The sequence below is a fragment of the Clupea harengus genome, chromosome 25, assembly GCF_900700415.2.
Source record: "Clupea harengus chromosome 25, Ch_v2.0.2, whole genome shotgun sequence".
In the NCBI taxonomy this organism is placed as follows: Eukaryota; Metazoa; Chordata; class Actinopteri; order Clupeiformes; family Clupeidae; genus Clupea; species Clupea harengus.
Genome location: NC_045176.1, coordinates 11,105,335 through 11,132,319, shown reverse-complemented (window position 1 = coordinate 11,132,319; position 26,985 = coordinate 11,105,335). Strand labels below are relative to the sequence as shown.

General features: G+C 43.4%; 1 protein-coding gene across 2 annotated transcripts; it reads left to right on the top strand.

Moving 5' to 3' along the window:
- The first annotated feature begins 237 nt into the window (after positions 1 to 237).
- Positions 238 to 26,940, top strand: LOC105900506 (oxysterol-binding protein-related protein 1-like). 2 transcript variants are annotated; one of them, XM_012827824.3, is made up of 28 exons: positions 238 to 773; positions 867 to 952; positions 1,034 to 1,108; positions 1,197 to 1,308; positions 1,396 to 1,481; positions 1,554 to 1,698; positions 2,131 to 2,198; positions 2,517 to 2,561; positions 2,639 to 2,712; positions 4,530 to 4,593; positions 4,753 to 4,854; positions 4,976 to 5,116; positions 6,175 to 6,253; positions 6,699 to 6,805; positions 15,121 to 15,289; positions 16,881 to 17,070; positions 20,370 to 20,448; positions 21,023 to 21,157; positions 21,495 to 21,592; positions 21,973 to 22,155; positions 22,289 to 22,396; positions 22,630 to 22,719; positions 23,071 to 23,197; positions 23,329 to 23,445; positions 23,713 to 23,836; positions 24,045 to 24,135; positions 24,541 to 24,561; positions 25,194 to 26,940. In XM_012827824.3, the coding sequence occupies exons 1-28, from the start codon at positions 650 to 652 to the stop codon at positions 25,294 to 25,296; spliced, it is 2,943 nt and encodes a 980-aa protein (XP_012683278.2). In that variant the 5' UTR covers positions 238 to 649; the 3' UTR covers positions 25,297 to 26,940. The 2 variants fall into 2 exon arrangements, with proteins under 2 accessions (XP_012683278.2, XP_031418773.1); XM_031562913.2 differs by lacking the exon at positions 24,541 to 24,561.
- Positions 26,941 to 26,985: the final 45 nt, after the last annotated feature.

Below are 26,985 nucleotides of genomic sequence, written 5' to 3'. Positions count from 1 at the left end.
CTGCGTTTGAGAAGTGAATCAGCCAACGCCTCAGACAAGATTTTGACTGACAGCAAAAGTTGTAGAATGAGAAGCCATATTGAAACTCGTTCAAGTGGTTTGTAGATGAATCAGCTGACTTTGGTATGTCGCCTCGCGACAGAAAAGTGGCATGAAGTTTTAGAGCCTGTCTGGTGGGGTGTTAAGCGTGAGTTTCGTTAATCTTGTCGTCTGGTTGTGAATAGAAAAGCTTAATTTGACGTATATAGGTTTTTGTGTGCTATGAATCGTGGATTTTTATTTCACCTACCAGGCTGTTGACAACAGACGGCAGCACATGTACACTCAGCATCATATTACACACTTTATTTCGGTCTCCATACTGCTGGTGTCCCTAGGAAACTCGAACTATGAGTATTCTTAAGGTAAACAAACGTTAGGCAAGAGCTTTACAGTTTATACGTTCGCAAATTATAGACAATAATTCAACACTGGATACACGCTGCCTAGTTAGATAGTAGTATAAAGTTGATACAACTATTCCGGTCAGGATGAAATGAAAAACTGCTTGTGTCGAATGTAGACTGACATTTCAGCTACAAGCTATCCAACCATATGATTTATACACATTATAAACTATAGTTGATATATAGTCGAAGTCGAATAGACTATGGAATGTCTTGTGCCTGAGGAGCAACTCTTGAAGTATGCAAGGGAAGGAGACCTTCAACAGATCCGGAGCCTACTTCAAGCAAAGAGTCATCAAGAATTAGACCTTAACATCAATTGTCGAGGTGACTTTGCTAACTTTGGCCACAACTATACTGATTTTAAACTATCACTTTTGAGCTAGTATCTAAAATGAACTTACCACCTTTTCTCTTTAGGTGAAATAAAAGCAAACTCAGGATGGACACCCTTGCACCTTGCATCATACTTTGGCCACAAAGAGGTTGTAGAGGAGTTGCTTAAGGTCAGTGTACACTCCCAAATTCTGCACAGGGAGGCCTATTTTCACCTTTCTGTTTGATATATTCTCATTTTTTATGTATAGGCAGGGGCTGATATGAATGTGCAAAATACAATTGGGGATACACCCCTTCACAAAGCAGCACTCAGTGGCAGAAAGGTAGGCTACGTACCACCACTGCATTCGGGTACATTATTGATATATTTGTGTATCTGCATGTCTTGAGTTTTCAACTTAATCTTTGTAGGAAATTGTTCTGTTGCTGTTGCGGTATGATGCTTGTGCAACAGTAATCAATGGATCTGCACAAATCCCCAAAGATGTTACAGAGGATGATGAAATTGTCACCATGCTGGAGGGTATGTTCATGATTCAGGTATAATCTGAATGAATCTTCACTTGGAAGTGATGTCACTGCATCTGTGGCCTCGTCGTCCTTGTTACAGCCGCCCATAGGAGGGGAGAGAGGAAACTAGAGGAGAAGCTTCTGGATGCAGCCAGAGAAGGGGACAGCACAGCACTGTCACAGCTGGTGAGCCAAGGTTTTTTGATCAGCACAATATTGTTTTGCACCAAGTGCAAATGTGCAGTTTTTTTCTCTTAGCTGAGCAGAAAGAAGCCTCCAGATATTCACTGCAGAGACTTGCTGGGAAACACGCCCTTACACTGTGCGGCCTACAGGGGGCAGAGGCAGTGTGTCGTTAAACTGCTGAAGAGTGGTGCCATCCCCACCATGAAAAACAAAAATGGTACAGCCCTGCCATTATGCAATGTTTGCTTTTAATGTCGTTAAATATGAAGCGTTTGGTATAATTAATGATCAGTTCTGGAATTAGACCATCTGTCCTAATTTCCAAATAAATATAAGGCATATCAGGTTTTAAGCCAAATTATATCATCATAATGTATTTAGCTAACACGCTTCATGTAACATTTTCGGTTGCTCTAATTGTATAATTGTGGAGGGTAACGAATGTTAATGCATAGGAGATATCCCGTTATTACTGATTTGGCTTATTTTGAATTCTTAAGTACTTTATAGTACTTCAGTACTGTATTATGTGTTCTATATTGTAAGATTGTTGGTGTATGTTAGATGGCTCTATAATTCTTTTGAATAGTTATAGATTGAATTACAATAAGTAATATTACTCATCTGACACACTCTCAATACTTGGCAGATCAGTCTGTGTTTGACCTTGCTAACAGTGACGAGATCAGACTCATTCTTGAGACCAGTCAGGAGAAAGTGAGTACTTAACTCTTCAGTGCTCTAACAGTTGCCTTTCTGTCTTTGCCACATTACTTCTAGATTTATACTCATAGATAACACAGTCAGCAGTGTTGAATCTTTACCATGTGTTCAACGCTTTTTTAAATGAAAATATATTGTATAAAAGACATTATAATTTACATATTTTTTAATAATTGTATTAATGTCATAAACTTGACAATGTGCATCGTACTGTAACCATAGATGTAGCCGTTCTGGAATTGTGTTACGTCTTAACTTTACTTCTGTTTGTCAAAAATGCTAACTGATAAATGTGTCTTCTCTGTCCCAAAGAGTTCTGCCTTTACAGTACAGATGTTTGAAGGCCCTCTCTGGAAGGTATGTGAGCAGAATGTATTAATCGTGTACAGATGCACAGTATGCTTACACTCATATCTCTTATTCTTTTCTCACAGAAGTCTCAGTTTTTGGGCTGGAGATCCCACTGGGTAGTTCTAAAAGATGGTGTGTTGTCATGGTACCCTAAGAAGTAAGACATCCCTAGAACCCCACCGCCTGCTGCCTTGTTTTTATGAATACACACACTCACACCCACACACACACACACACACTCACACCCACACACACACACAGACACTCACACACTCACACACTCACACACTCACACTCACACACTCACACACTCACACACTCACACACTCTCACACTCTCACACTCACACACACACACACACACACACACACACACTCACACTCTCTCTCACACACACACACACACACTCACAGTCACACACACACACTCTCACACTCACACACACACACTCTCACACTCTCACACACACACTCACACTCACATTCACTCTCACACTCACACTCACACTCACTCTCACTCTCACTCTCACTCTCACACTCACTCTCTCTCACACTCACACTCACTCTCACACTCACACTCGCTCTCGCTCTCACTCTCACACTCACACTCACTCTCACTCTCACACTCACAATCACAATCACACTCACACTCACTCTCACACTCACACTCACACGCCCTCTCACACTCACACTCACTCTCTCTCACTCTCACACTCACTCTCACTCTCACACTCACTCTCACTCTCTCACTCTCTCTCACACTCACACTCACTCTCACACTCACTCTCACACTCACTCTCACAGTCACACTCACACTCACTCTCACACTCACACGCGCTCTCACTCTCACACTCACACTCACTCTCACTCACACTCACTCTCACTCTCACACTCACACTCACACTCACTCTCACTCTCACAGTCACAGTCACACTCACACTCACTCTCACACTCACACGCGCTCTCACTCTCACACTCACTCTCACTCTCTCTCACAGTCACACTCACTCTCACTCTCACTCTCTCTCACTCTCACTCTCACACTCACACTCACTCTCACACTCACACTCACTCTCACACTCACACTCACTCTCACACTCACACGCGCTCTCACTCTCACACTCACACTCACTCTCACACTCACACGCGCTCTCACTCTCACACTCACTCTCACACTCACACTCACTCTCACACTCACACGCGCTCTCACTCTCACACTCACTCTCACTCTCTCTCACAGTCACACTCACTCTCACACTCACTCTCACTCTCACACTCACACTCACTCTCACACTCACACTCACACTCACACTCACTCTCACTCTCACAGTCACACTCACACTCACTCTCACACTCACACGCGCTCTCACTCTCACACTCACACTCACTCTCACACTCACACGCGCTCTCACACTCACTCTCACTCTCACTCTCTCTCACACTCACTCTCACACTCACACTCACTCTCACACTCACACTCACACTCACACTCACACGCACCCTCGCTCGTTCCTATTGTTGCAGCTGCTCTGCTTTCTTTTTCTTTTCTTTTTTCTGACGGCCACTTTGCCATTCAGGTTATGGAATCAGATGTGACCAGCTGGGAAGGTGGCAAAATTGAGCAGGAATGAGATCCTAGAAGCTAGAGAATTACAACCAGTCCCAATATTTTTTTTATATATGTTTGTGTGTGTGTGTGTGTGTGTGTGTGTGTGTGTGTGTAGTACATACAGTATGTGCTGTATTAGCTTACTAGGCGACTGTTAACTATTGGGGTTTCATCTATTCTATCTATTATTAGGTTTATTACATTATGGCTCCATCAGCTTTGTGTTGTACGCAGATAAACTATAATGTTCCCTATGTATGTGGTCTTTTGGATTGAGCCTGACTTCACCTAAAGTGTAAAAGCCCTCTCTATTGTCCTCATTGCTTTGACATACTCTTTTCCCTACTTCTGTGGTCCTGTTTTTAGATCCAATGCTGCCGCTGATATTCATAAACAGGGTCATCAGCCCCTCATGAGGGCCCATTGCATGGTATGCACTACAGCACACCACATTAAACTGTCTCATAGAAAACTGTAAAATTGTTCTGCCTAGAATTAAAAAAAATACCTTTTGCAGGGCCTGATTCACCTTATGTCATTCAATTTTTTTTTTTTTTTTGTCTAAATGATTATGACTTGCTTTTTTCAGTTCAAAGCCTGGGATAAGTGCTTCTTCACTGTTAAGTGCTTTGATGGCAGTGTCCATAACTTTAAGGTGTCTTTCAAAACTGATGCAGATGCTCTCAGGAAAGTAAGCATGTGAACTATTTGAAAATGAGTTTGATACAGATGCTGGCACATCTGTGTGGCGTAGTTGTAGGCTGATGTGTGTGTGTGGTGTGTGTGTGTGTGTGTGTGTGTGTGTTGTGTAGAGATGGATGGATGCCATTGGAGGGCACTCCGCCTGGAGCACCTACCACAGTGCGCCGGAGCAGGCCTGTGATGAAGAGGACGAGATAAATGTGGAAGACAATGGCGCCATGACCTCAGGAGATCCCACTGACTCCCTGATGGTGAGCCAATGCCCTCAGGCCAGCAACCTCTCTCTCTCTCTCTCTCTCTCTCTCCCCCCTCCCCATCAACCCTGCCCTCAGCCCCCTGCCCCATCCTCCTCACTTCTCCTTTCTTTCACTGGACTCCCTGTTCCCTCTAGCACACACTCTATTCACACATGACTGACAAATGGAGAGAAGATGAGGGGGAAAGGATTACATCACTGTTGTCATTGTGTCATGCAGTTCACAGCTGTGTGGCGGCCCACCATGGGAACGTGGGTAACACTGGGATAAAGAGGGCACGCCATCTGGGCTCCGCATTCATACTGCATCTCCCCACTTAACTGCAGCAGGGGTGTCAGAGGCTGAACGATGATGCATAGCAAGTTTTTGAGCCCTGCTATCATTCTGCCTCTGGCCAGACATTAAGTGGGGCTTCGGGACAAAATGTACCTGGGTGCAAAATAACCCTATAATGATACACTTCCATGCGCTTCTATTCTGGTGTGAACAGATGACTATATGGTGTGAGTGTAATTTGTACCGGTACAGTCACTTATATATTTTCATTGTATGAATGCAAATGCCCTAATTTGTAAGTTATTATTTTTTACAACGAATGAGGTAATTGCAAGCTTTATCGTGTCCTTTATATTAGAGGTTAGAAAAATATGTCTCTGTAAAATCATATCCAGATAGGAGAAAATGCCCCATGATATAATTACTGATACAGTAATTATGATCCTGTACAGACTATTTCACCTTCTATTCACCATGCATGTGAGAGCTGAATCTTTCTGAGAGGCACTTCCTTTGAAGGCGTGCTGCCTGTAGTGTGTGGGAGGCTGTTTCATTCATATTGTATAGTGCATTCAGACGCTGAATTGGGTTGTATTCAAAGGACAATAGCACAGTGTCGTACAAAGAGAATAAAAATAGGTGAGCTGCGATTCAGCCATGTTTAAACAGATTCACAACACAAGATTACATATTTGCAGTCTCTCCTGCTATGAATGGTACAGAGAGGCCTCAATGTGATATGTGCACACTGTTGTTGAACACACTGTGTGTTTTAGACAGCTGAGGCCAGCCAACAGAAACTGGAGGCTCAGGTGGCTATCTTTGTGTCCATGGTGAAGAATGAGGAAGATGACAGTAAGACATCCCCTCCAGCACTTCCATCTTTTTTCACTTCCTGTGCCTCATTTGAACATTGCTTTTCTTAGTTTCATACATGGTACTTCATGTTTTTTTCAAAATTTTATCTCTTTTTTTTGTCACATGCATACGTTGACTGTTACTAATTCTGTTAGCTTTTATTTTATTTTTTACACTCTCTCCTCATCACTTTTTTTTTTTTAAATATTGGACATAACTATAGACTTTATACACTTTACAGGAAGTAGTTGCTCAAGAGCCCTAATTGCTGCCACATTTTTGTGCTTTGCTTTTTTTTATGTGGCCTATTTAGACAATCCCTCTGAAAAATAGACACACAGAGCAGCAGGAGGTACAAAGACATCAATACATACAGTAAGGCTCTCTGTCTCTGTCTCTGTCTCTGTCTCTGTCTCTGTCTCTGTCTCTGTCTCTGTCCCAGGTGTGGCGGGGCCCATCCTTCTGAAGGCCAGAGAGACTGCACACTGCTCCAGAGAGACCTGCTCAGCCCTGCGCCTCTGCCTGGACCTTCTCTCCCAGAGGGACGAGGTATCACCCAGTCTCCATTCCAACACTAGTAGTGCCTCTCTCTAGTTCCATCTCTGAACATCATTTTATTTCCAAAGATGGAGGTTCCTGCGAAATGCACATACTAACCAGTGCTTCAGTTTGCTGATCACAGACAGCCTCTGTTAGTGAGATATGGTTGAAATGATTTCCAGTCATACGCCGCCAGTCTTCTGGTCTCCTTGCAGAAAGAGGAGATAAAAGGAGCTGCATAGCCTCCCCTCATGCTTGCAAAAGTCCTGTGAGCCCTCACAGTTGTGCACATTTCCTCAATATGGTTAGCCCGAAAGAGCTGTAGAGGAAATTAAATGCACGTATAACTTGTGTTGAAAAGAGACACCTATACCTTTTTTTTTGTTGTTGCTTATCTTAAGAAAAATAAGAACTGAAATAAATAACATAAACTAAAATAACAATTCATTAACATCACATTCAAATTTCATCCTCATCCATTCTTGGACGGATGCGTCATGGTGAGCTGATTGTGTCAGTCTTTGGACACTGATGAGAGAGAGAGAGAGAGAGCGCCTGAGCCTGTGTGTGGTGTCAGAGTGGCAGGTGGACAGTGTTGGTGTCCGTCTTAATTGCCCAGCCCCTGCTGGCAGCCAACATGCCCTCGGGAGAGGGGCCGAGTGCTGGAATAATCAGCGGCACAGCAGCAACGGTGGCAAGGGCACAGTCAGCCAAGAATCCCTTTTTGTGCTGAGGTCTGCAGTCAGCTCCGTACAGGCGCTCTCTCTCTTTGTCTCACTCTCTCTCACTTACACACACACATTGTGCGCGCATGCAGGGATGTACACACACACACACACACACGTGCGCGCACGCTGGGATGTACACACACACACACACATGGACGTGCATACACATTTGTCCCCTCGCTCATTCAGATGCTAGCACGTGCACGTGTGACCCGGGAACGCTCACACACACTCATGCGCGAGCGAGGCACGGAGAGAAGTGGAGCATGTGCACTCTCTCAAACACACACACACACACACACACACTCACTCACTCACGCATACAAACGAGGAGGCGAGAACGCGCAGCTTCTTCGCGCTCACTTACACAAGCCAGTTGAACGTCCGACACGGAGGAGGGAAGGGGTATCATCCAGCCATCCTCCAAACAAGGTACATACAGATGACTTTATTTCTGTGGGCTCTGAGGGGCTGCTCTTGGAATACATGTAGACTGACGAAGTATTTGGCGATGTCCTATTTCCTGTGTCTTGGTGTGTGGGTTGTGCAGTTAATGCTGTGCTGAAAGGGTCATTTGCACTTAGTTGTATTATAAGCCAGGTTTCTAGAAGTACCCAAGACTGGACTTGTAAGGAGAGGCTTGAGTGACAGCCACTGAAAGCTTTGCATTGATTATACTGAATGTGTTCAGTGTTCAGAGTGTCATTGCCATTTTCAATCATAATTGTCAAAAGGTCTGAAACATTTTCACTGGCCTGTTTGCACCTGTGAGTTCTGTGCTGGGAATACTCAAATCAAATGACTGCTGATGACACAAGCCACCGTTGGGTTTTGATTTGATGTGCGGGACCTTGTCCTTGGAAGACTTAACTGTCAGTTTTCTTTGAATGGTTGTTGTAGTTCACTTATTGACCATTTGTGTTCAGCGTTTCGGGCAGGGCTTGGTCAAGCCAGGTCAGTTTTGCTGGAATTGCTGCTTTCTCCACATTTTATTTGCCAGTGTTTCTAGTGTTCTTTCTGTTGATTTAATGCAGCCTCACTGGGACTGGTTAAATAGGGAACTGGGTGTCATTGGTCTTTAAATGGTATTGATGCCACTCATCTGAAACTGATTTGCATTGGATGGTCTATATTTAGACATAGATGTTGTGCTGTGAGCAATTGCTCAAGGATATTCCATTCAGCTGCTGCTTTCAGGTTTGTGAGCTTCAGAGGAGCATTTGCACTCGTCCCCTGAGTGGAAGTGTCACCCTCCCCAAAATATTTGGATGCTGAAAAGAGCTAAAACATCAGAAGGACCAGGCTGGGCACTTCCACACATACTGACTGCTAATTAAAACATTTCTGCAATTCCAGAAGCAAGTCTGCAGAAGTGGCACGGTAATTAATGAGAGTTGGAAGCATTTACCTCGCTCACCTCGCTGCTCACTTAAAGCAGCGGGTCCCAGCATGTGCCAAAAGAGGGGGATTTAAACGGGATCTGCCTGGTGGATTATTTACTGGATGAAATGATAATAGGGAAATGTCTGAGCAAGCATGCTGCGCTGTCTGGACCAATCTGAAGTTGCATCACACTAAATGGATTACATTTCTGCGTGTTGTCTCTGTAAAGCCATCATCTGCACACTGACCCCAATCTTTTCATTATCTCATCCTGTCAATCATACCTACTGCTTAAGGGCCTATCTGCCTTCCTTTGGTCATTTTAATCCTCTGTGCTTCTCAAGCACTAGAAAAGTAAAAGCAAGATCTGATTTGAAAGAGGGGTGACACCGAGCATTTTTAAGTTGCTTGTGTCTGGATATAGATTATTCTTGCTCTACAGAGCCCTTGTCCTGTTCTGTTTCTTGTTTAGCAGATGTGGGAGATCTTGACCCTGCCTGGCATCATTAACTGCTGTTCATTCACGCCCAGCCGCTGGCTGATGGAAGTGCTCATTGAGTGCGTAGTGTGCTGACGGCGAGGAAGCGGAGCCCATTGACTCTCAGAGCATGGGCTCTGTTTTTCCATTATTTCTCAGCTCGTTTCCAGGCGTGAAAATCACCATGGTTACCGTTTCCGTATGTAGGACAAGTAAAGAGGGAGGTCCTTGAGGCTGGGATTGGGTGGGTGTGTGTGTTTGTATGTGTGTGTGTGTGCATGTCTGTGTGAGAATGTATACACACACACTCACTGAAATGTGCACACGCACACATACACATACACACACACACACACACACAACATACACACACACACACACACACACACACACACACACAACAAAAACACACAAACACATACACAACAAACACAATGTTGACACAACAAACAATAAAGTGGGGTTATTTGCTCCTTCAGCCTGGAAAAAGCGATCAGCCATGTCAAGGTCAAGTGCGATGTCTGTCTCATTATGTAATTGGGGGCAGATATAATGGAGACCTGGCATTGAAGCATTATCTTCTCCCAAACCATGGTCCCTCAGTTAATGACTGTGCGACTGAAGAATTCTAGGGTATCAGGACTGATGCTGTCCAGACTCACAAGACTCTATGTTTCTCTATCTCTTTCTGTCCTTATCAGGTCACCAAGACCGATTTCTCTGTCATCTGAAAATGCAAACTATCTGTTTATGTCCCTTTGCTGACCTCGGCACGCTGAGCCTGTCTTATTTCAGCTGTGAGGTTGGAAAGGTCAAATGTAAGGGTCTCTGTCTCTCTCTCTCTCTCTCATCAAGCTACAACACACTTGCAGTCCCACTAACTAAGCCAGACATAACAAGCAAGAACTGTAAACTGTGTATGTGTCATTTTTTGAACAATGAGACATAATACATATAATTGTGGAAACTATGTAAAGAAAGAAACACCAGTCACTTTTGACTCTGAGCTGAAAGGGTTGACTCACAGGAGTTTTATGGTAACAATATGAAATACAATGTCATAGCATGTGTGTTCAGTAAAGGGGGAGGGCTGTCACAACCAGAGTTGCGTAACCTTCATTTATTTCTAGAGGTATTTTCATTATAGGACTTAAATTGGGCCACTTCAGCTGCATCACAAGCCTTCCAATTCTCTCTCTCTCTCCTTCTCTCTCTCTCTTTCTCTCTAGCTCTTTCTCTCTTGCTTTCTCTTTTCGCCCCTCCAGCTCGAAAAAAAAGAAACAAAGTTGAAGCGCAGCTTGCGGGGTCCCGTAGAGGGAAAAGCAGGTCTCTGAGGCTTTCAGAGCTAGTGCGCTCTACAGTACAGGGCCTAAAATAGCGGCATGTGCACCGAGGCGAGAGGATGCGGGGAGGCTGCGAGCGGCCAGCCGGGAGTGTTACACAATAAAGCGTTCCCGGATGGGCCCCACCAGAGTGAGCCACTTCAGAAGGGGCTCTTTGGCTCTCTGGACCCCGCGCCAGGTCCTGCACGGGCCCGTCCATCAGTCGTGTAGCGCAGGGACATTGCCTTGGTCCTGTGCCTCCGATATTGAAGGGCCGCTTGCATTCAGAGCGAAGTGACCGTCACACTCTGCAGAGCACAGTGGTAATGTGATGGGGTAATGAGGAGAGGACGGCTATTTATTTAAGTCAGAGGGGTGCGGAGTGAGGCTGCGGCCCGCTGTTCTGTTCGGATCAGTTTTGCAATGGTGTGGCTTCTCGTAGTTTGGTGACATCCTGGATCTCTATGAGAGTTTTAGAGTCCTGAAGAGCCTGGTTAACTCATAGCAGCGGGTGTGCCCCTTTATATAGTCATGCTTGCACAGTGAAATCTTTATGTAATTTAGTTTGCAGCAAGAGACATAGCATAGTGTTGGCGAGCTGTGTCCTCTGCCTGTGTAGGTTTTTGTGTAGGTGATGCTATATCATGGAAAGCTGAAGATTGAGAATAAGCTTTTTGTCAGTGTCTAAAGATGCAGTCTTTATTTGCCTCAAAAAGCTGTTGAACTTCTATTGAGTTGGATTTAAAGGACAATATTGTCGTCATGGTGATATTTTTTGGTTTATTGTGTATTTGTATTATTGCCAGGAGAAACTGGCCATGTAAAGGAGCTGTGATGTTGTGTACTTACAATAGATTTGAACAAGACGAGACCTGTCTCCAGTCTCAAACATGAATGGTAACCGCCAAGTTTTCAATTCTAGCTCCTGCAAAAAGAGCACAGGCTGCTTTTCTCTTGCCTATAACATCCAGCAGTCACACTGAGGAAAAGGAAATAAAGAAGAGTCAGTAAATCTTGAGCCAAAGAAATGTACAGTGCAACTTTGCAATTTCGTAGGAAGGCCATGAATGATTATTTCCGAGGACAAAAATTAAAAAAATGACTACATAAGCAGTGTTTCTGTTTCAAAACAGAATGTTAACATGCATCATGTCCTGATCATCACTATGGGCACGCTTTGGTAGCGTCTAAAGACGTGGTCCTTCTGTTATAGTGGTCTATTTTTACTCACTTACAAAAAATCCCATTTCCTCAAGGTATAATATTCAGTAGGCTATAGGGGTGTATTCTGGGTATAGTCTGCACAGAATGTAGAAACCAGTACATGTGCGGGACGTTAATCTTAAGTGTTACTCTTTGCCATGTTCCCTTTCTTTTCTGCCTGGAGGTCTTGTTCGAAGTTTGACCCATGTCTTGGGGCAATTTGTAGATTTACTACAAATGAAAAAGATGAAATGTCTGCACACTGACTTCTACAAGTCCCATGAAAAGTTGTGAGTTATGGGTACACATATTTCCTGTTTTCCCTCACATGCCTCTCCTCTGTATGGAACAGAGATTCAGTGACCTGGAATGTGCACGTTCAGCTTCATTCCCCATCTGTGTTCTGTTCATTTACCTGATCTTTTGTAATTGTGTAGGTCAGCCTGTAGTCTTCTGATATGAATAACTATGAATTAATGCATTTTTTTTTTCAGGGTTCCGTCTTGAGATACAATACCATACCATGAGATATCATAAATATTCCCCTTGTTCTTTAGAATGCTCCCTTCCAAAAACACTCATTTTGGCCTAATGAAGTACAAATAAAGAAACCTGGTGTTTCACAGTGATGTCCTGAGAGAAATTACACTAAGAATGTTCCTCTATCATAAACTAGTAGCGCTAAATGTAGAATTTGAATTCAAACCTCTTGATATATCCTCTGAAAGCTCTGTGAATATGTATATTTCACACATTGGTTGGTATATAGATTTTACCTGGCGCTTGGCAGTCATGAAGTCAGCAGATTGATTCATATGACCCAGCCTGACCTTTCTATCTCAGAGAGAGTATTTGGGGTCCACCGCAGAGGTCATGGATCACTTGTTCTCCCTTCGATTCTAAAACGTGTCCCAGTTCCTACAGATAAGAAATATCCCCTCGCATGATGTTATCACTATTTCAGGATTGGGATGGTTTTTCTTGAAGCATTGGCAGGGTTAGATTTACTCCACATGTAGCACTTTGAGGATTGGCCAAAAAGTTCTATTTTGGTCTCATATGACCATGAAAACCTTTTCCCATATCTTAACCAACCTCCATACATGCTTTAATGTGGATCTCTTGAAACAATGGCTTCTTTTTGGCTCTAGTAGAGACCAGTTGTATAGTTAGCTCTTAAGATTGTGGAGTTCTACGCTGGCACCCCAATTCAAGCCACTGAAGTTTGTAGATTTTTGATGGATGGCTGGACTGTGGTGTCCTATCTCTCCAGTTAATATCTACCTCGGATGCTTGGTTTGGGGGACAACCTTTTCTACAAACATTTGTGTGGTGTGATGCAACTCCCACTTTCTTCTCATGGATCCAGTAGTGCTCAATTGGATATCAAAACACTTTTGTTTTCTTGGTGTCTTTTCCTTATTTAAGCATTTGAATCATCTCATCTCTTTAGTTTCCTTTGTTCTTTCACAAGGTGGCTGATGGCCCCTAGACTGTGATTTTTATCCAGAAGGAGATCGCTACTTTAACTACTCCATGGGTAGTACCCAATTATGACCAGTTATTGTCCAATACGAAGCACCTCTGTATCATTTCTGCATAATTTGCAAAACTACAGGGGTTTGAATACTTATGCAATATAGTTCAGTTTTTAATTTGTTTAATTTTCATGTTTGCAGACAAATAACTTACATTGCCTTTGGAAATATATCACAGCATAAATATTTGCAATGAAAATACTGATTGGGAAAATATGTTGTAACTGTGAAAATAATGATGACTTTCAGGTGGGTTGAATACTTTTGCAGGCCGCTGTAAATGATTACAAGGAGAACTCGTTCAGAAGGCTGATTGGCCTCATTTATACATGCAGTGCAGACTCTTTAAAAATAGAATTTGATTGGTCAGCATTTTACCATTGGTAAAGAATTTGATACATTATTGCTGTAGGACAGTTATTTTTGGAATAGGTTACAGAATTGTTTCATTTAAAGACTACCCTGTGTGTGTGTGTGTGTGTGTGTGTGTGTGTGTGTGTGTGTGTGTGTGTGTGTGTGTGTGTGTGTGTGTGTGTGTGTGTGTGTGTGTGTGTGTGTGTGTGTGTGTGTGTGTGTGTTAGAGAGAGATAAAAGGTGTGTGTGAATGAGTTTGTATTTGATAAGAGTGCTTCAGACAGAGAAAATTAATGACTGTTTTACGATGGTCTTTTTTTAGCTTGTAACTTTTATCAGACTCACAGGCAGATTTATAGCTCTCATTGCCAGCAGCATCCTTCCAAGGTGACTTTGTGTCTCAGGTCTGTAGAGATCCAGCACAATGCCTTATCAGTTTATTTTCCTTTATTGAATTGTACTTAATGGCTGTTTCATGTTGGCTGAAATATTTCTGTGGCGATAGCTGCTTTATTGAGTTCTGCCTGTCACTCTCCATCACTCTCAGCAGGTCATAAAAACAACAACAAGCATTCGGTCGTCTCTGGACCCTCACACACTTTCCCCTCACTGGATGGTGCGCAGTCTATTGCATTAGTGACACCGAATTGGAGCTGGCAGTTTGTATTCATTCATGGTCATGGCCTGTCGTTTTTGTGGCTATTGCGGCATTGCTTGAGCTAGTCTGGCATGTCCACATGGACATTGTGTTGTTTCTCGTGTCTGCGGCGTGCCCGTCTGTGGCCTGCACCTGAGCTCAGGTGTCCTGGGAGGGTTATTTGATCCCGGGCCGGGGCGCTCTCTTAGACTAGGTGTACCATTCCCCGTGGAGGTAACCAGATCCACAAGAGGATCTAAGACAAAGGCCTGTCGCTCTTACTGCCATTCACTGCGGTCTACCTGCACTGGTCCATGGAGACGGTCCATATTTTTGATCCTCCATCAGTCAGCTGATATCATTATAATGCTCTATTCATTCATGCTCTTAGCTCCTTACACATCAGTACGCCCACAAGTCTCTGAAGAGCGTCCTCAAGATGGCGATACAGCGGAGTTATTAAAAGTTAATTATCGTGAAATTGAGATGACCTCTGTGGTTAAGGCGTCACAAGCATGAGAGTGTTCCTTCACATCAGAACGGAGCCATCATTGGAATGTGTCTGTCTCCTGTGTTTGTTTGTTTATCAGGTTGTGTGATTATTGTCTCATGACTGCAGTAATGTGCTCACCTATGTGATGTGATGTGTTGTGTCTCACTGGTGTGTGTGCTCTGTTCAAGGTGTGGAGTCTAAAGTTGGAGCAGGAAGTGGAGAAGAACAAGATCCTGTCTGAGGCCCTGAAGAATTTGGCCACTGAGCACCACGAGCTTGAGAAGTCCCTGAACAGGGGCAGGACGTCCCCAACACTGAGCACGCTCACAGAGGATGACTTCTACGATGCAGTCTCTGGTGAGTGACCTCAGCACCTAAGGGTCCACCCTCCCTCTCCGACCATGGAAACAACCTTTGCTGGTGTCCCTTGGAAACGGTGTCATTGATTGAATCATTGATTCTTTTGCAGCCCTCAAACTGTGATCTTCATCTATTTCATTAAAACTCTTTACTCTCTGATTTTGATCCTTCTGTCTGTCTCTCCTTACTCTGAGTGATGTACTGTCTTTCTTCCCTTTCGTCACCATGTCACATTCTAAAATAAGTCATTAACAAATACAAAACATTTACTGTAAAGTTGATTAGTAGTCACGTGCCAATGAGATTGTTAGATTGAGAAGTAGTCTTGAGAAAATTCTAAGTGCCTTGAGACAATTCTAAGTGCCTTGACACAATTCTATAAGCGCCTAGAAACAATTCTATTGTTTTGGCGCTATATAAATAAAATTGAATTGAATCAAATTTAATTGAATAGCCCTCTGGCCAGTTAAGCCTGTAATCTTCAAAAGGGAATCTGTGTGAATACATTTACTTTTTGACAGAACAAAGGGTTTACATTGTGCATTTAACTATTATTACTGCATTAAGATGCCTGTTACAGTCTCATTTTGGGCACAAGATAAGCAGACACCCATGTATAGAAAGGATTCCTTTTTAAACGTTAAGGTCCAAGTGTTGCTTGGCTAAGCTAAGGGGATCATCAGCACCCAGCTTCCAGCTCCCAGACCTTCACATTGTTACACTGATGCCAGCTTGCACACTGGATTTTAGGGGTTTTGTTGGTATTGATGGTTCAAATGGAAAGGACCCATGCCATATTGCCTGTTTTACTAGCTATGAGTTTTCCAGGTCCAAAAATTGTTTTCTTGGTTTTATTTTAGTGTTTCACAGTATTTTTGCATAGTTGGATAAGTTCAGTCAATGGCCCAAGACACACAGTATCGGTTAAGTAATTTGCAAAGGACATCCTTCCTGTAATTAGTATCCATTGCAGCTAGACTTGTATTTCCTATCTTACATATATCTAAGACCAAAATGTTAATCTAGCCACTGTGTCTTTGGAGTTTTCCCACATCAGATAAAGACATCAGTCGGTTTTGTCCCTCGGGCCCAACTTGTTGGGGGCAGCCCCATCACAGGCAACCTACAGGTTGTGTTGGTGAGAGCGGACCTATCAGAAGAGAGCCGTTTCTGGTTACCATCAGCCTTCAGCAGCTGATTTGGGAACAGCTCTCCTTACGCCAGCCCTAATCTGCACCATCATCACCAAAGACAAGAAAACAACAACAATTCCCTTTCCCCATATCACTCACGAGGGACACACAGTGGCTCAGTATAGGCCCAGCGGAGGAAGTGACATAGCAGGCTGGCGTCTGATTGGAACACTATCCTCCCAGGTGGGGTTTCATTGACCACAGGGAGGGAGGAAGGTGGGAGGGGTGTAATTTTGACTGCTTGGCTGTTTGCCGTGGGAGAGTGCGGTTGCAGGTAGCAGGTAGCAGGTAGCGGCTTACAGTGTGGAAGTGCTCTCTCTCCCGTCCGGCTCGGCTCCATATGAACCTGTATGTGCCCCTGTCTGCCTCCCCGCCCCTACCCTGCCGCCCTGCAGACAGTGAGTCCGAGCATTCTCTAAGTGTCTTCCTGTCGCCGGCCGGACAGTCCTTCGACGAGGACGCAGCGGAGCGCAAGCCTGTCGAGCACAGCGCCGCCGCCAGTCGCCCCGAGGGTCACGCCAGGATGTCAGCCGGGGGTAACAATGGCGGTGAGACGGGGCATTGCAATGGAGTCAAGGGGCACAGGTGAGCCTGCCGCCCATTATTACATCATGGCAAGGTGTTTTTGTGACTAAATGCCTGTGTTGTCCTCCATTCAGTTAGCAACAATGCAGTTATTCTGACACATCACTCAGGAATATATCAGTTGAGTTTTAAAATGACATGCCTTCATTCCCAAAGCTTTGTTTAGCACCTGCACTAGTTTTCACTGTACTTGCAAGAAAAAAGGTACAAATTAAGTACCAGTAGTAGTTGATTGGTTTGATCTCGCTAGTGACTTTCTTTATGGAAGTGTGTGTGTGTGTGTGTGTGTGCAGAAACCCAGCTGAGCGATGCAAACGCTGAACCAGAGTAATCTGACACCACCTTTCCAGCTCTTCCACCTCCTTATTTTTCCAGGTGTGTTTATGAGTGTGTGTGAACCCTAGAGAGATATTCAGCACGTTCCCACCAGAGCAGAGCAAAGCAAGGCTGTGTTTGTGTTTGTGTTGCACTGCCAAGGCTCTTAGCTCCTCTACTGACGGAGAAGGCATTGCTGTGGAGACCGATAGCATCCTCCATTCTGTCTTAATCCAGCAAGCAACTGGTGAATTATTTAGAGTGCTTGTTTAGCATCAGGCTTGGTAGATGGAGACTTGGCAAGAGAGAGAGAGAGAGAGAGAGAGAGAGAGAGAGAGAGAGAGAGAGAGAGAGAGAGAAAGGGTGGAAGAGTTTGTGAAAGATTGATGAAAAGGCGCGCTCTCTACAACTGTAAATCCAGTCATTCCGTGGCATGATATCCCATGCTGATAGATGAATAGACGATATGGCTTTGTTGTGCTTTGAGAAATCACTCTCTGCTGTTGAAGTCTTCCTCTGTGCAATGCACTTCATCTTCGAGAGTCAGTTTGCAAGGAAACACTTTTGTTTTGTTTATTTTGTTTGGGGTTTTGTGTCATCAGGGACAGTGTACTGCTTTTCACACTCCAGTAATTTTTTATCATCGTATGACTTCAGAGGTTTTGAGATTCAGATTTCCTTCTACCATTCCTTCTCTGTCTTATGCCACCTGGGAATATTCCATAGACTCATTCACAGATCCGCATGGAATCCACATTCACACCACAGTCACATGAGAACAGGTCAGACATGGACAGACTGCTCATTAGCCTGGGTGTCGCGTGTCTCTTTCCAGAGATCAAGCCTTGCTGGAGGCCGTTTTAGTTTTCCATTGAACACTTAAAGATAAAACACAACAGGCCTCGTGCATTTCTTTTATTTTTCTGGTAAGAGAAAAAAAAATAAGACAAGTCAACTCCAGATGCACCAAACGCTCTTATCCATTCAAATCTGCTCTTACGCTGGTGTGCTGAATGATGAACCCCACTGGGGAAATTGGAGGTGCGTTGACTGTTTGTAATGCACCCTAAACACTTTATAAGGGGCAGGTGTTGTGCCGTGTGCAAATACTCTGTCACATGCCCAAATGCAGGTGCGATCTATAAAAACGTGCATAAACTCTGCATAAAGCCCAGGTGGAAGAACAGTAAAAATCCCTTACATTTACATTTAGTCATTTAGCAGATGCTTTTGTCCAAAGCGACGTACAAGGGAGAGAACAGTCAAGCTAAGAGCAATAAAAAACCTGGTGTAACAATAAATACTACTTTACATAAAAAATAGAAAAACGACATAGAAAGAAAAATAAATGCAGGAATGTAACTGCTGAAGTGCAAGTTAAGCACTAGTCAAGGTGCCAGTTTAGGAAGGGAGGTGCTCTCTGAAGAGTTGGGTCTTCAAAAGCTTCTTGAAGGTAGAGAGGGACACCCCTGCTCTGGTAGTACTAGGCAGTTCGTTCCACCAACGTGGAACTACAAATGAGAATAGTCTGGATTGCCGTGCTTGCACAGACTGTAGTGCCAAACGACGCTCACTAGACGAGCGCAGCGTCCTCGGTGTAACATTTGCCCTTACAAGAGCATTTAGGTAGGTGGGAGCAGAACCAGTAAGCACTCTGTAGGCAAGCATAAGTGACATGAACTTAATGCAAGCAGCTACCGGCAGCCAGTGGAGCTCAATGAGTAGCGGGGTGACGTGTGCCCTCTTCGGTTGGTTGAACACCAGACGCGCCGCCGCGTTCTGGATCATCTGTAGTGGTTTCACCACGCAAGCCGGCAGGAGGAGGGCGTTGCAGTAGTCAAGGCGGGAACTCACCAAGGTTTGCACCAGCAGCTGGGTGGCATACTGAGTTAGTATACTTGGATGATATTGTGTGTGTTCAGCTTCTGAATGGCTTACATATTGTCTTAATTGGGATCAATGGATAGCATATAGTAAGTATATAGTAATCTAAATTTGATTCAAATGAAAACTGTGAAAAAAAGATGGTTTTTTTTTTTCTTATGTTGGTAACATTTTTTTTAAAAGAGAAGAGCAAAAATGAATCTTAGAAATCAATGGTACTATTAAAATAAGAACAAATCATGAATATGAATGAATATAAGAAGGAGTTGTTCATATATGGCTTCCTGCATGAGGCCAAGTATGTGGACCAAATGGTTCTTTAATATGTTGTCAGAGTACACAGAGAGTGATAGACCTGGACAAGCAGTCATGAGAGTTGTGTTCAGGCTAATGGAGACATTATGGCATGGATGCTCTACCCTGACCTTGGATGCTCTACCCTGACCTTGATGGTTTTGGAAGAGAAATGAACAGAGGAAACAGGAGGCCAAAATGTGTCTCAGCCGAATTCTCTGTGTCTCAGCCGAATTCAAAATGGGTTATTAGAAAGTACATGTAATCCGTTAAAAGAAGCTGATTAAGACGCAGAGCTTCTGTCCATTTAGTTGAGGAATGATCATTAATATTCAAGATCATTTGTGGAGAAAAGTCTCCAAAGACATATTGGATGTTTCATAGTTGGCACTGAATTGTATAAGTCCCTAAACATTCTACACTTGGCGTTGAGGTGCATCCAGATGACCTCCTTTCTTCCTCTTTGCTGGCAGTCCAGACTGCTGATTTATAGTTCATGTTCAACGGAATGTTTATGTAGATATTTTTCATTTGCTAAAAGGCTAACATCCCATTAACTCCCTGCATCCTATGGGCTGTTGTTTTGCCAAATGAAACCATAGAGAATGGCCCAGAAAATATACATGGAATGGACGACACAGTTTGTGGCCTTAGTACTGGAAATAGGCAAGAACACAGATAATGGTATACAAATATGCGCAGCTTTGAGTGCCTGAGGGCTGGACTAAGTGTCTTACATCACTGCCTTTTCCTAATACATACAAAGCGTTTGTTGCCATTGTGCTTGTGGCTCTCTCCTTCTCCAGCAGGACATGTCTGCCCGCTCCCATGTTCTCCAGGAATGACGTCAGCATCTGGAGCATCCTGAAGAAGTGCATTGGGATGGTGAGATCATACTCTGCCTTAGATTCACAACAGCCCTGGCTGGCCCATAACGTACTTCTGTATAAATAATACAGGACCCTGCCAGTACCAAAGGCCTCTTTTATACAGCATTAATCACATGTAAGCATATGCATCAGATTTAATGGTACATTTTTACAGTCCTGGGAAAGGCTATGGCAGAGACCATTCATAAAAGCTTGATGACTATTAAGCTCTCTTAAGTATTAAGATATAAGAAATAATGGAAATGTTAAAACTCACAGCATGTATAAGTACAGACATAGTCTATTGTACCACTTCTCCCATTAAGATTTGATGGTGAATTTGAGTGCTTAGTTGTTCTTTTTATGGGCCTATCTAGGTTGGAAGAGTGAGAATACCCAATAGTCCTTAGTACTCCAGATGGTATAGGACAATCTGTAGGCTTGTGTAATCTTTGATGAAACATAACTCGCTTTAATATTCAACATGTATAAATGCTACAGTGCCAGAGAACTCCAGTGTGTATTCCTTTCATGCATGCAATACTGAAGGAGTCCTCCACTCTCATGCCGTTTGTCCAAATCTTTCTCAGGAGCTTTCTAAAATTGCCATGCCTGTGGTCTTAAACGAGCCCCTGAGCTTCCTGCAGCGGCTGACTGAGTACATGGAGCACACGTACCTCATCCACCAGGCCAACACGTCCACAGACTCCATCGAGAGGATGAAGGTCAGTCCAGAGCTGCCGTTTATCAGTAGATGGTATTAGTCAGCCAACCACGGGGACTTACTCGTATGAGAATCTGCAAGTGAGACAAGACTCATAGTATGTTTGTTTGTGACGGCTGGCTTAACGAAGGTTTAAAACCCCACCGGAAGAAAATGAGTGGACGTGTTGGGTGGCTTGAAAACCCGCTCGGCATGAGGAAGTGTAATGTGACAGAATGGGACAGGGCCACAAGGGAGCTGAGAGCTCATGAAACATTCAGTGGCATGTTCATTCTGATGGGGAGAGTTATGCGAGCAGGGTGCTGATGGAGGCTGCTGTTTCTGCCCCTCTGTGGTAGTGTTTGGCGGCATTTGCCGTCTCTGCGGTCGCATCCCAGTGGGAGAGGACCGGGAAGCCCTTCAACCCACTGCTGGGGGAGACCTTTGAGCTCATCAAGTGAGTCAAACTGAGAACTTACGAGTCAATAATATTTACATTTATTCATGAAGCTGACACGCTTATCCAACATGACATAACAGCATATGTAAGGCATACATTTAACAGGTATGTGTATAGTACCTTGCTCTATAAGTTGACTTGCAGAGCCTTTCATGACCTTTTACAAATTATATGAATATATAACAGAAGCCAAAGATACCCCCACTATGAAATGATCATTGTAGAATTCTGCACTCGTGGATCATATGGTCATTAAGATAGGCCTCTGTCCAGACTTGTTAAAAAAATATTCTGAAGCAATACTTTGTTCTGCAACTGGCACTTTCGGCCAAGCTAGCTAACTTGACCTTTTCCATGACCTTCTGGTGTCGGCCCAGAGAGGATCTGGGCTTCAGGTGGATGTCGGAGCAGGTGAGCCACCACCCTCCCGTCAGTGCCTTCCACGCCGAGGGACTGGAGAATGACTTTGTTTTCCACGGAACAATCTACCCCAAGCTGAAGTTCTGGGGCAAGAGTGTAGAGGCTGAGCCCAAAGGCACCATCACTCTGGAGCTGCCCAAGTCAGTTCCTCTGCTGGGTCTTTTTTTGTTTGTTTGTTTGTTTGTTTGTTTTTACTTCAGTGAACTACAATATGTGCACCTATTTACTATTGAACTGAGATGTTGAATACTGGTATCAATGTGTCCTGCATAGTCACAAAGAAGCCTATACCTGGACCAACCCCACATGCTGCGTCCACAACATCATCGTTGGCCAGCTGTGGATCGAGCAGTATGGCAATGTGGAAGTCATAAATCATAAGTAAGAGCAACTCACTCATCTTCAGCATGTGTGTGACCTATGTGTGATAGGAATGGTCCTTTATCAAAACAGAAGAAAGGGCAATGGTAAACAGAAATAGGAAATTAGAAATGTTACCATTTTTATGTGCTTGTTTACTCTAGTCCTGTAAAGGGTGTACCTCTTGAAGAAAGTTGCTTCATCATGGGAATGTGGAAAAAAAAGACTGATAAATGTGTATTCTGGTTTAACAGAACTGGAGAGAAATGCTGTCTGAGCTTTAAGCCCTGTGGCCTGTTTGGAAAGGAACTCCACAAAGTTGAAGGCTACATATATGACAAAAGGTACCTTGTTTCACAAAAGGACTTCACACATGGTGACTTCCAATTAAACTGGATTAGTCCAATTTAATTGGAAGTCATTAATATTCTTGCTTTCTTTTTTTTTCCCAATTCAGTCGATTTAAGAAACGATGGACTTTATATCAAGAAAAAAGTTGTGCTGTGTTGTATGTATCTTGAAAATGTATGAATTCTGTTCTGTATATTGGTAACATAAGAATATATTATATAGGACAATTATGTAAGAAAAACAAGGAAAATAAGGGAACATAATTTGATAGATACAGGACAATAATCTAAACAAAACAACCTAAACTGTACATGATTAATTTCTTCTCTGTGTAATCTGTGCAGCAAGAAGAAGATCTGTGCCATCTACGGCAAGTGGACCGAGTGTCTGTACACAGTGGATCCTGCCATCTTTGATGCCCACAAGAAAGCCGACAAGAAGAATGTAGAGGACAAGAAGAGCAGCAAACAGGTACAGTTTAAGTTTAGAGCAAGGGGTCCAGCAGTGAAGTCAGTTCTGTTCTGCTGTGTCTGTATGCGTCGGTGTGCTGTTGTGATGGGAACACGTTGCCATGGTGTGGTGCTGCTCTGGCGTGCCCACAGAACACCGTGGACGAGGAGCCGGAGGAGATGCCTCCACCAGACGCCGAGACGGTCCAGGTCATCCCAGGCAGCGAGCTCGTCTGGAGGATATCCCCCCGACCGGAGAACTCGGCCCAGGTGACTCGCACTGACCCACTCCCTGCATATCAAAAGAGAGAGTGATGACTATTATTATCAACTACACTTATACATCTGTCTTGTGGCAGTGTCAAACATGCAGTTGTTTTTGTTTTTTCTTTGTGGTAGAATACTTGTTGAGGCCAGGTTTTGGGAGTTCGGGCTGAATGAGATCCTATTCTCTTTGCTAATCTCTTAAAGAACCATATTGAATTTGTTGGCTTGAAAAATGTATTTGCCAGACGATCCTCCATCCCTTTTCCACAGTTCTACGCCTTCTCAACTTTTGCCATGCACTTGAATGAGCTGATGAAGGACATGGAGGGAGTCCTGCCCAGCACAGACTGCCGCCTCAGACCAGACATCCGTGCTATGGAGAACGGAGATATAGGTAGGGTTAACTGTGTGTGATAGATGCATGTCTAATGTCTGATTTGTGTATTTTGTAAAGAGTGCTACGCATAACACAGTAAATTGTAAATGCATGTCTCTTGCTCTTTATGTTTGCTCGCATTTACTGAGCAACGTCACCAAAACTGGAGGTATCACCGAGTGATATCCTGATTGGCTGTTTAAATCCGTGTTTGTTGCTTGTTTAGATCTAGCCAGTGCTGAGAAGAAGAGGCTTGAGGAAAAACAACGAACGTCGCGGAAGAATCGCTCCAAATCCAACGAGGAGTGGAAGAGCAGGTTAGTGTGGGTGGGCTGTTACAGGTGGGATGTTTCTAGTCTCAGGTGAGCTCTAAAAACTCATCACACCTATGAGCAGTGGCTTTGATAAGGTGCTTGAGGCAACAAAAAGTAAGGTCAAAGTAAGAAACGGCTTTGGCATACTCAGGCCATCCAAGTTTATCAGGCCAGAGTGGGCCAAGTTTTTTTTTTCTATTGGTATATCACAAACCACCATTTCACCATTCTAGATAATACTCCATAGACATATACCTAAATATATTTACTTACAGCGGGCAACAAATTGTTCCAGCATTGTCAGTTTTTCTGTGGATGAGTGTAATACTACAAGTTAGTGCCAGCTCAGTTCCTGTGTTCTGTCATCCTGTCTTGCATTGGGCTGCATGTTCTGATGGGTCTGAAAAGAAACCCTGCCCTGGGCCCCAGGTTAGAGTCCTACTCCACATAGACTTGTGTGCAGTGCCTTATTAGTGTGACTCCTACTCCACATAGACTTGTGTGCAGTGCCTTATTAGTGTGACTCCTACTCCACATAGACTTGTGTTCAGTGCCTTAATAGTGTGACTCCTACTCCACATAGACTTGTGTTCAGTGCCTTAATAGTGTGACTCCTACTCCACATAGACGTGTGTGCAGTGCCTTATTAGTGTGACTCCTACTCCACATAGACTTGTGTGCAGTGCCTTATTAGTGTGACTCCTACTCCACATAGACTTGTGTTCAGTGCCTTAATAGTGTGACTCCTACTCCACATAGACGTGTGTGCAGTGCCTTATTAGTGTGACTCCTACTCCACATAGACTTGTGTGCAGTGCCTTATTAGTGTGACTTCAGAATGCTTTGGTACTCCTCTCAGGGCAGCAAATGAACTGCAAGCGTTTAATGAAAGGCATAGAAGCACATTTGCCTGATTTTATGCTGCTTGTGTTTTTCACAGCGTGCACCTGTGTGTGTTCTGTCTAAGCATGCACTGAAAACAATGTTTGTTTGCCTGTGTTTTTTTTTTCACCTTTCGAGTCAACATCTGATATTTAGTTTTCCTTCTATTTGATTCCCAGGTGGTTTCATCAGGGACCTAACCCCCACAATGGAGCTCAGGACTGGCTGTACTCTAAGGGTTACTGGGACAGGAACTACAATCAGTTACCTGACATCTATTAATGGACTTCCTCCACGGCGTAAGGGCGTCACACTCTGTTCACACGTATCTCAACTCAAACTCAATGCAAACTCTGCTCTTGTCTATATCCATGGTGTGGGTCTGGCCTGGAAAGGGCTTGGAGGTTAATTAGCTGTTTAGTCGTATAATTAAACGATGTGAGGATGTAAGGTTGGAAGAAATTTGACTGGCTGAACAAATCAACTGTGACCAGGGGCACATGTGAAGGTTAGATCAGCCACAGCAGGTTTAACCCACTGACGGGTGGCGAGTGTGAAGGGCCACACACACCACCCATAGCCAATAATTAACTTCCTTAAAGCACAAACACTGGGCCTTCAGTGTGATGTAACCGTGAACAGTAATTGATCAAGTTCATTTACATTCACCTCTAAAATAAATCTGTTCTCATACTGCAGACTGTTTTTTTTTAGTTTTTACTTGCTTTATATTTATTATATCATTTTTTTTTTTTTGCAATTGCTTCAGAAGAATGTGATTCATTATTTCTTACTTTCTTTCCTACATACTACAGGGATTACTTGTACAGAGACATCTTTACTTGAATTCTCTTCTCTTTTCTGTATATGCCATTTGACAAAAGGCGACAGACATGTTACTGAAGCTCTTTCACAGGCTGTTGTCAAATTCTGAACTTTTAACATAGCTACTCGACTGTTTCATACGTAGATGTATATCTTCACTTATATTGTCCAGAAAGGAGTTTATTAGCAAGTGCTAGTTTTATAGGCTGATTGTGATCAGCACTGTCTCAGAAAATCTTTAAACATGTTCAGTTGTTTCTCAAATGTATTATGTACACAAAGAGTCTATAGGTAAACAGAGGAGCTTGAAGTCCTAGCAACAGTAGTTTATTTGTTTGTTTTGTTTTTTTCCCCAAAGGCACAGTTAATATTTGTTGACTACTTTATTTGTTTGTGCAGTTTTATCATAAGATGAGAGTTGTGTGTGTGATTGTTTGTGTAGTGTGTGTGTGTATGCGTGCATCTGTGTGTAGTTGTATCCATGCATTTATCTCTTACACATCCATAGTAAAAGTTGTCAGCTTTTTAGTCAAGTCCTTAAAGATTTCATAGACAAAATAATGAATAGGCTTGGGTTAACATTTGGTTCAGTAGTGCTTCGGGCATCTGGATGTGCTTTAGATTTATAAACTCCATATTACATATTGCTTCTTAAATAGAGAACACTCATTATCAACTGCCCCTAAAGAAGTCATATAGCTGTAATTTGATTATTCAGCAGAGGACTTGCTAACCATTTGCCACATTGTGCGATTCTGCAGCTGTTCAATGACATTGGGATGAAATTTCAACTAAATAACAACTCCCATGAACTCTTCCTGCCACCTTTACTATGCAAACATGTATTGCACACACAGCTCCACTCTGCCTCCCCCTAGTGGCATATCTGTGCACTGACAGCCCTTCTCTGTGACTCCTCTTGACATGTAGCTGCTGTGTAAAGTGTTCATATGCATATGATATTGTACCATACAAATTAGGTGAGGCCATTGTGACCTGAAATATGTTTGTTTGTAACTTATCTCATTCTTTGTCAATATCATGTAACAAAGTAAAAATGCATTTCTATCGTTGCAAAATAAAGGCTTAATATCAACTTTATATCCTTCATTGTCTTTTCATTATGCTGAATTTGAACACACATTT

What these genes read in the sequence shown, in the direction of transcription:
- LOC105900506 (XM_012827824.3), top strand. Translation starts at nt 650, where the DNA reads ATGGAATGTCTTGTGCCTGAGGAGCAACTCTTGAAGTATGCAAGGGAA. An exon ending in CACCATGAAAAACAAAAATG is followed by an intron (nt 1,699 to 2,130) that starts GTACAGCCCTGC and finishes AATACTTGGCAG; the next exon opens with ATCAGTCTGTGTTTGACCTT. An exon ending in AATGGAGTCAAGGGGCACAG is followed by an intron (nt 17,071 to 20,369) that starts GTGAGCCTGCCG and finishes CTCCTTCTCCAG; the next exon opens with CAGGACATGTCTGCCCGCTC.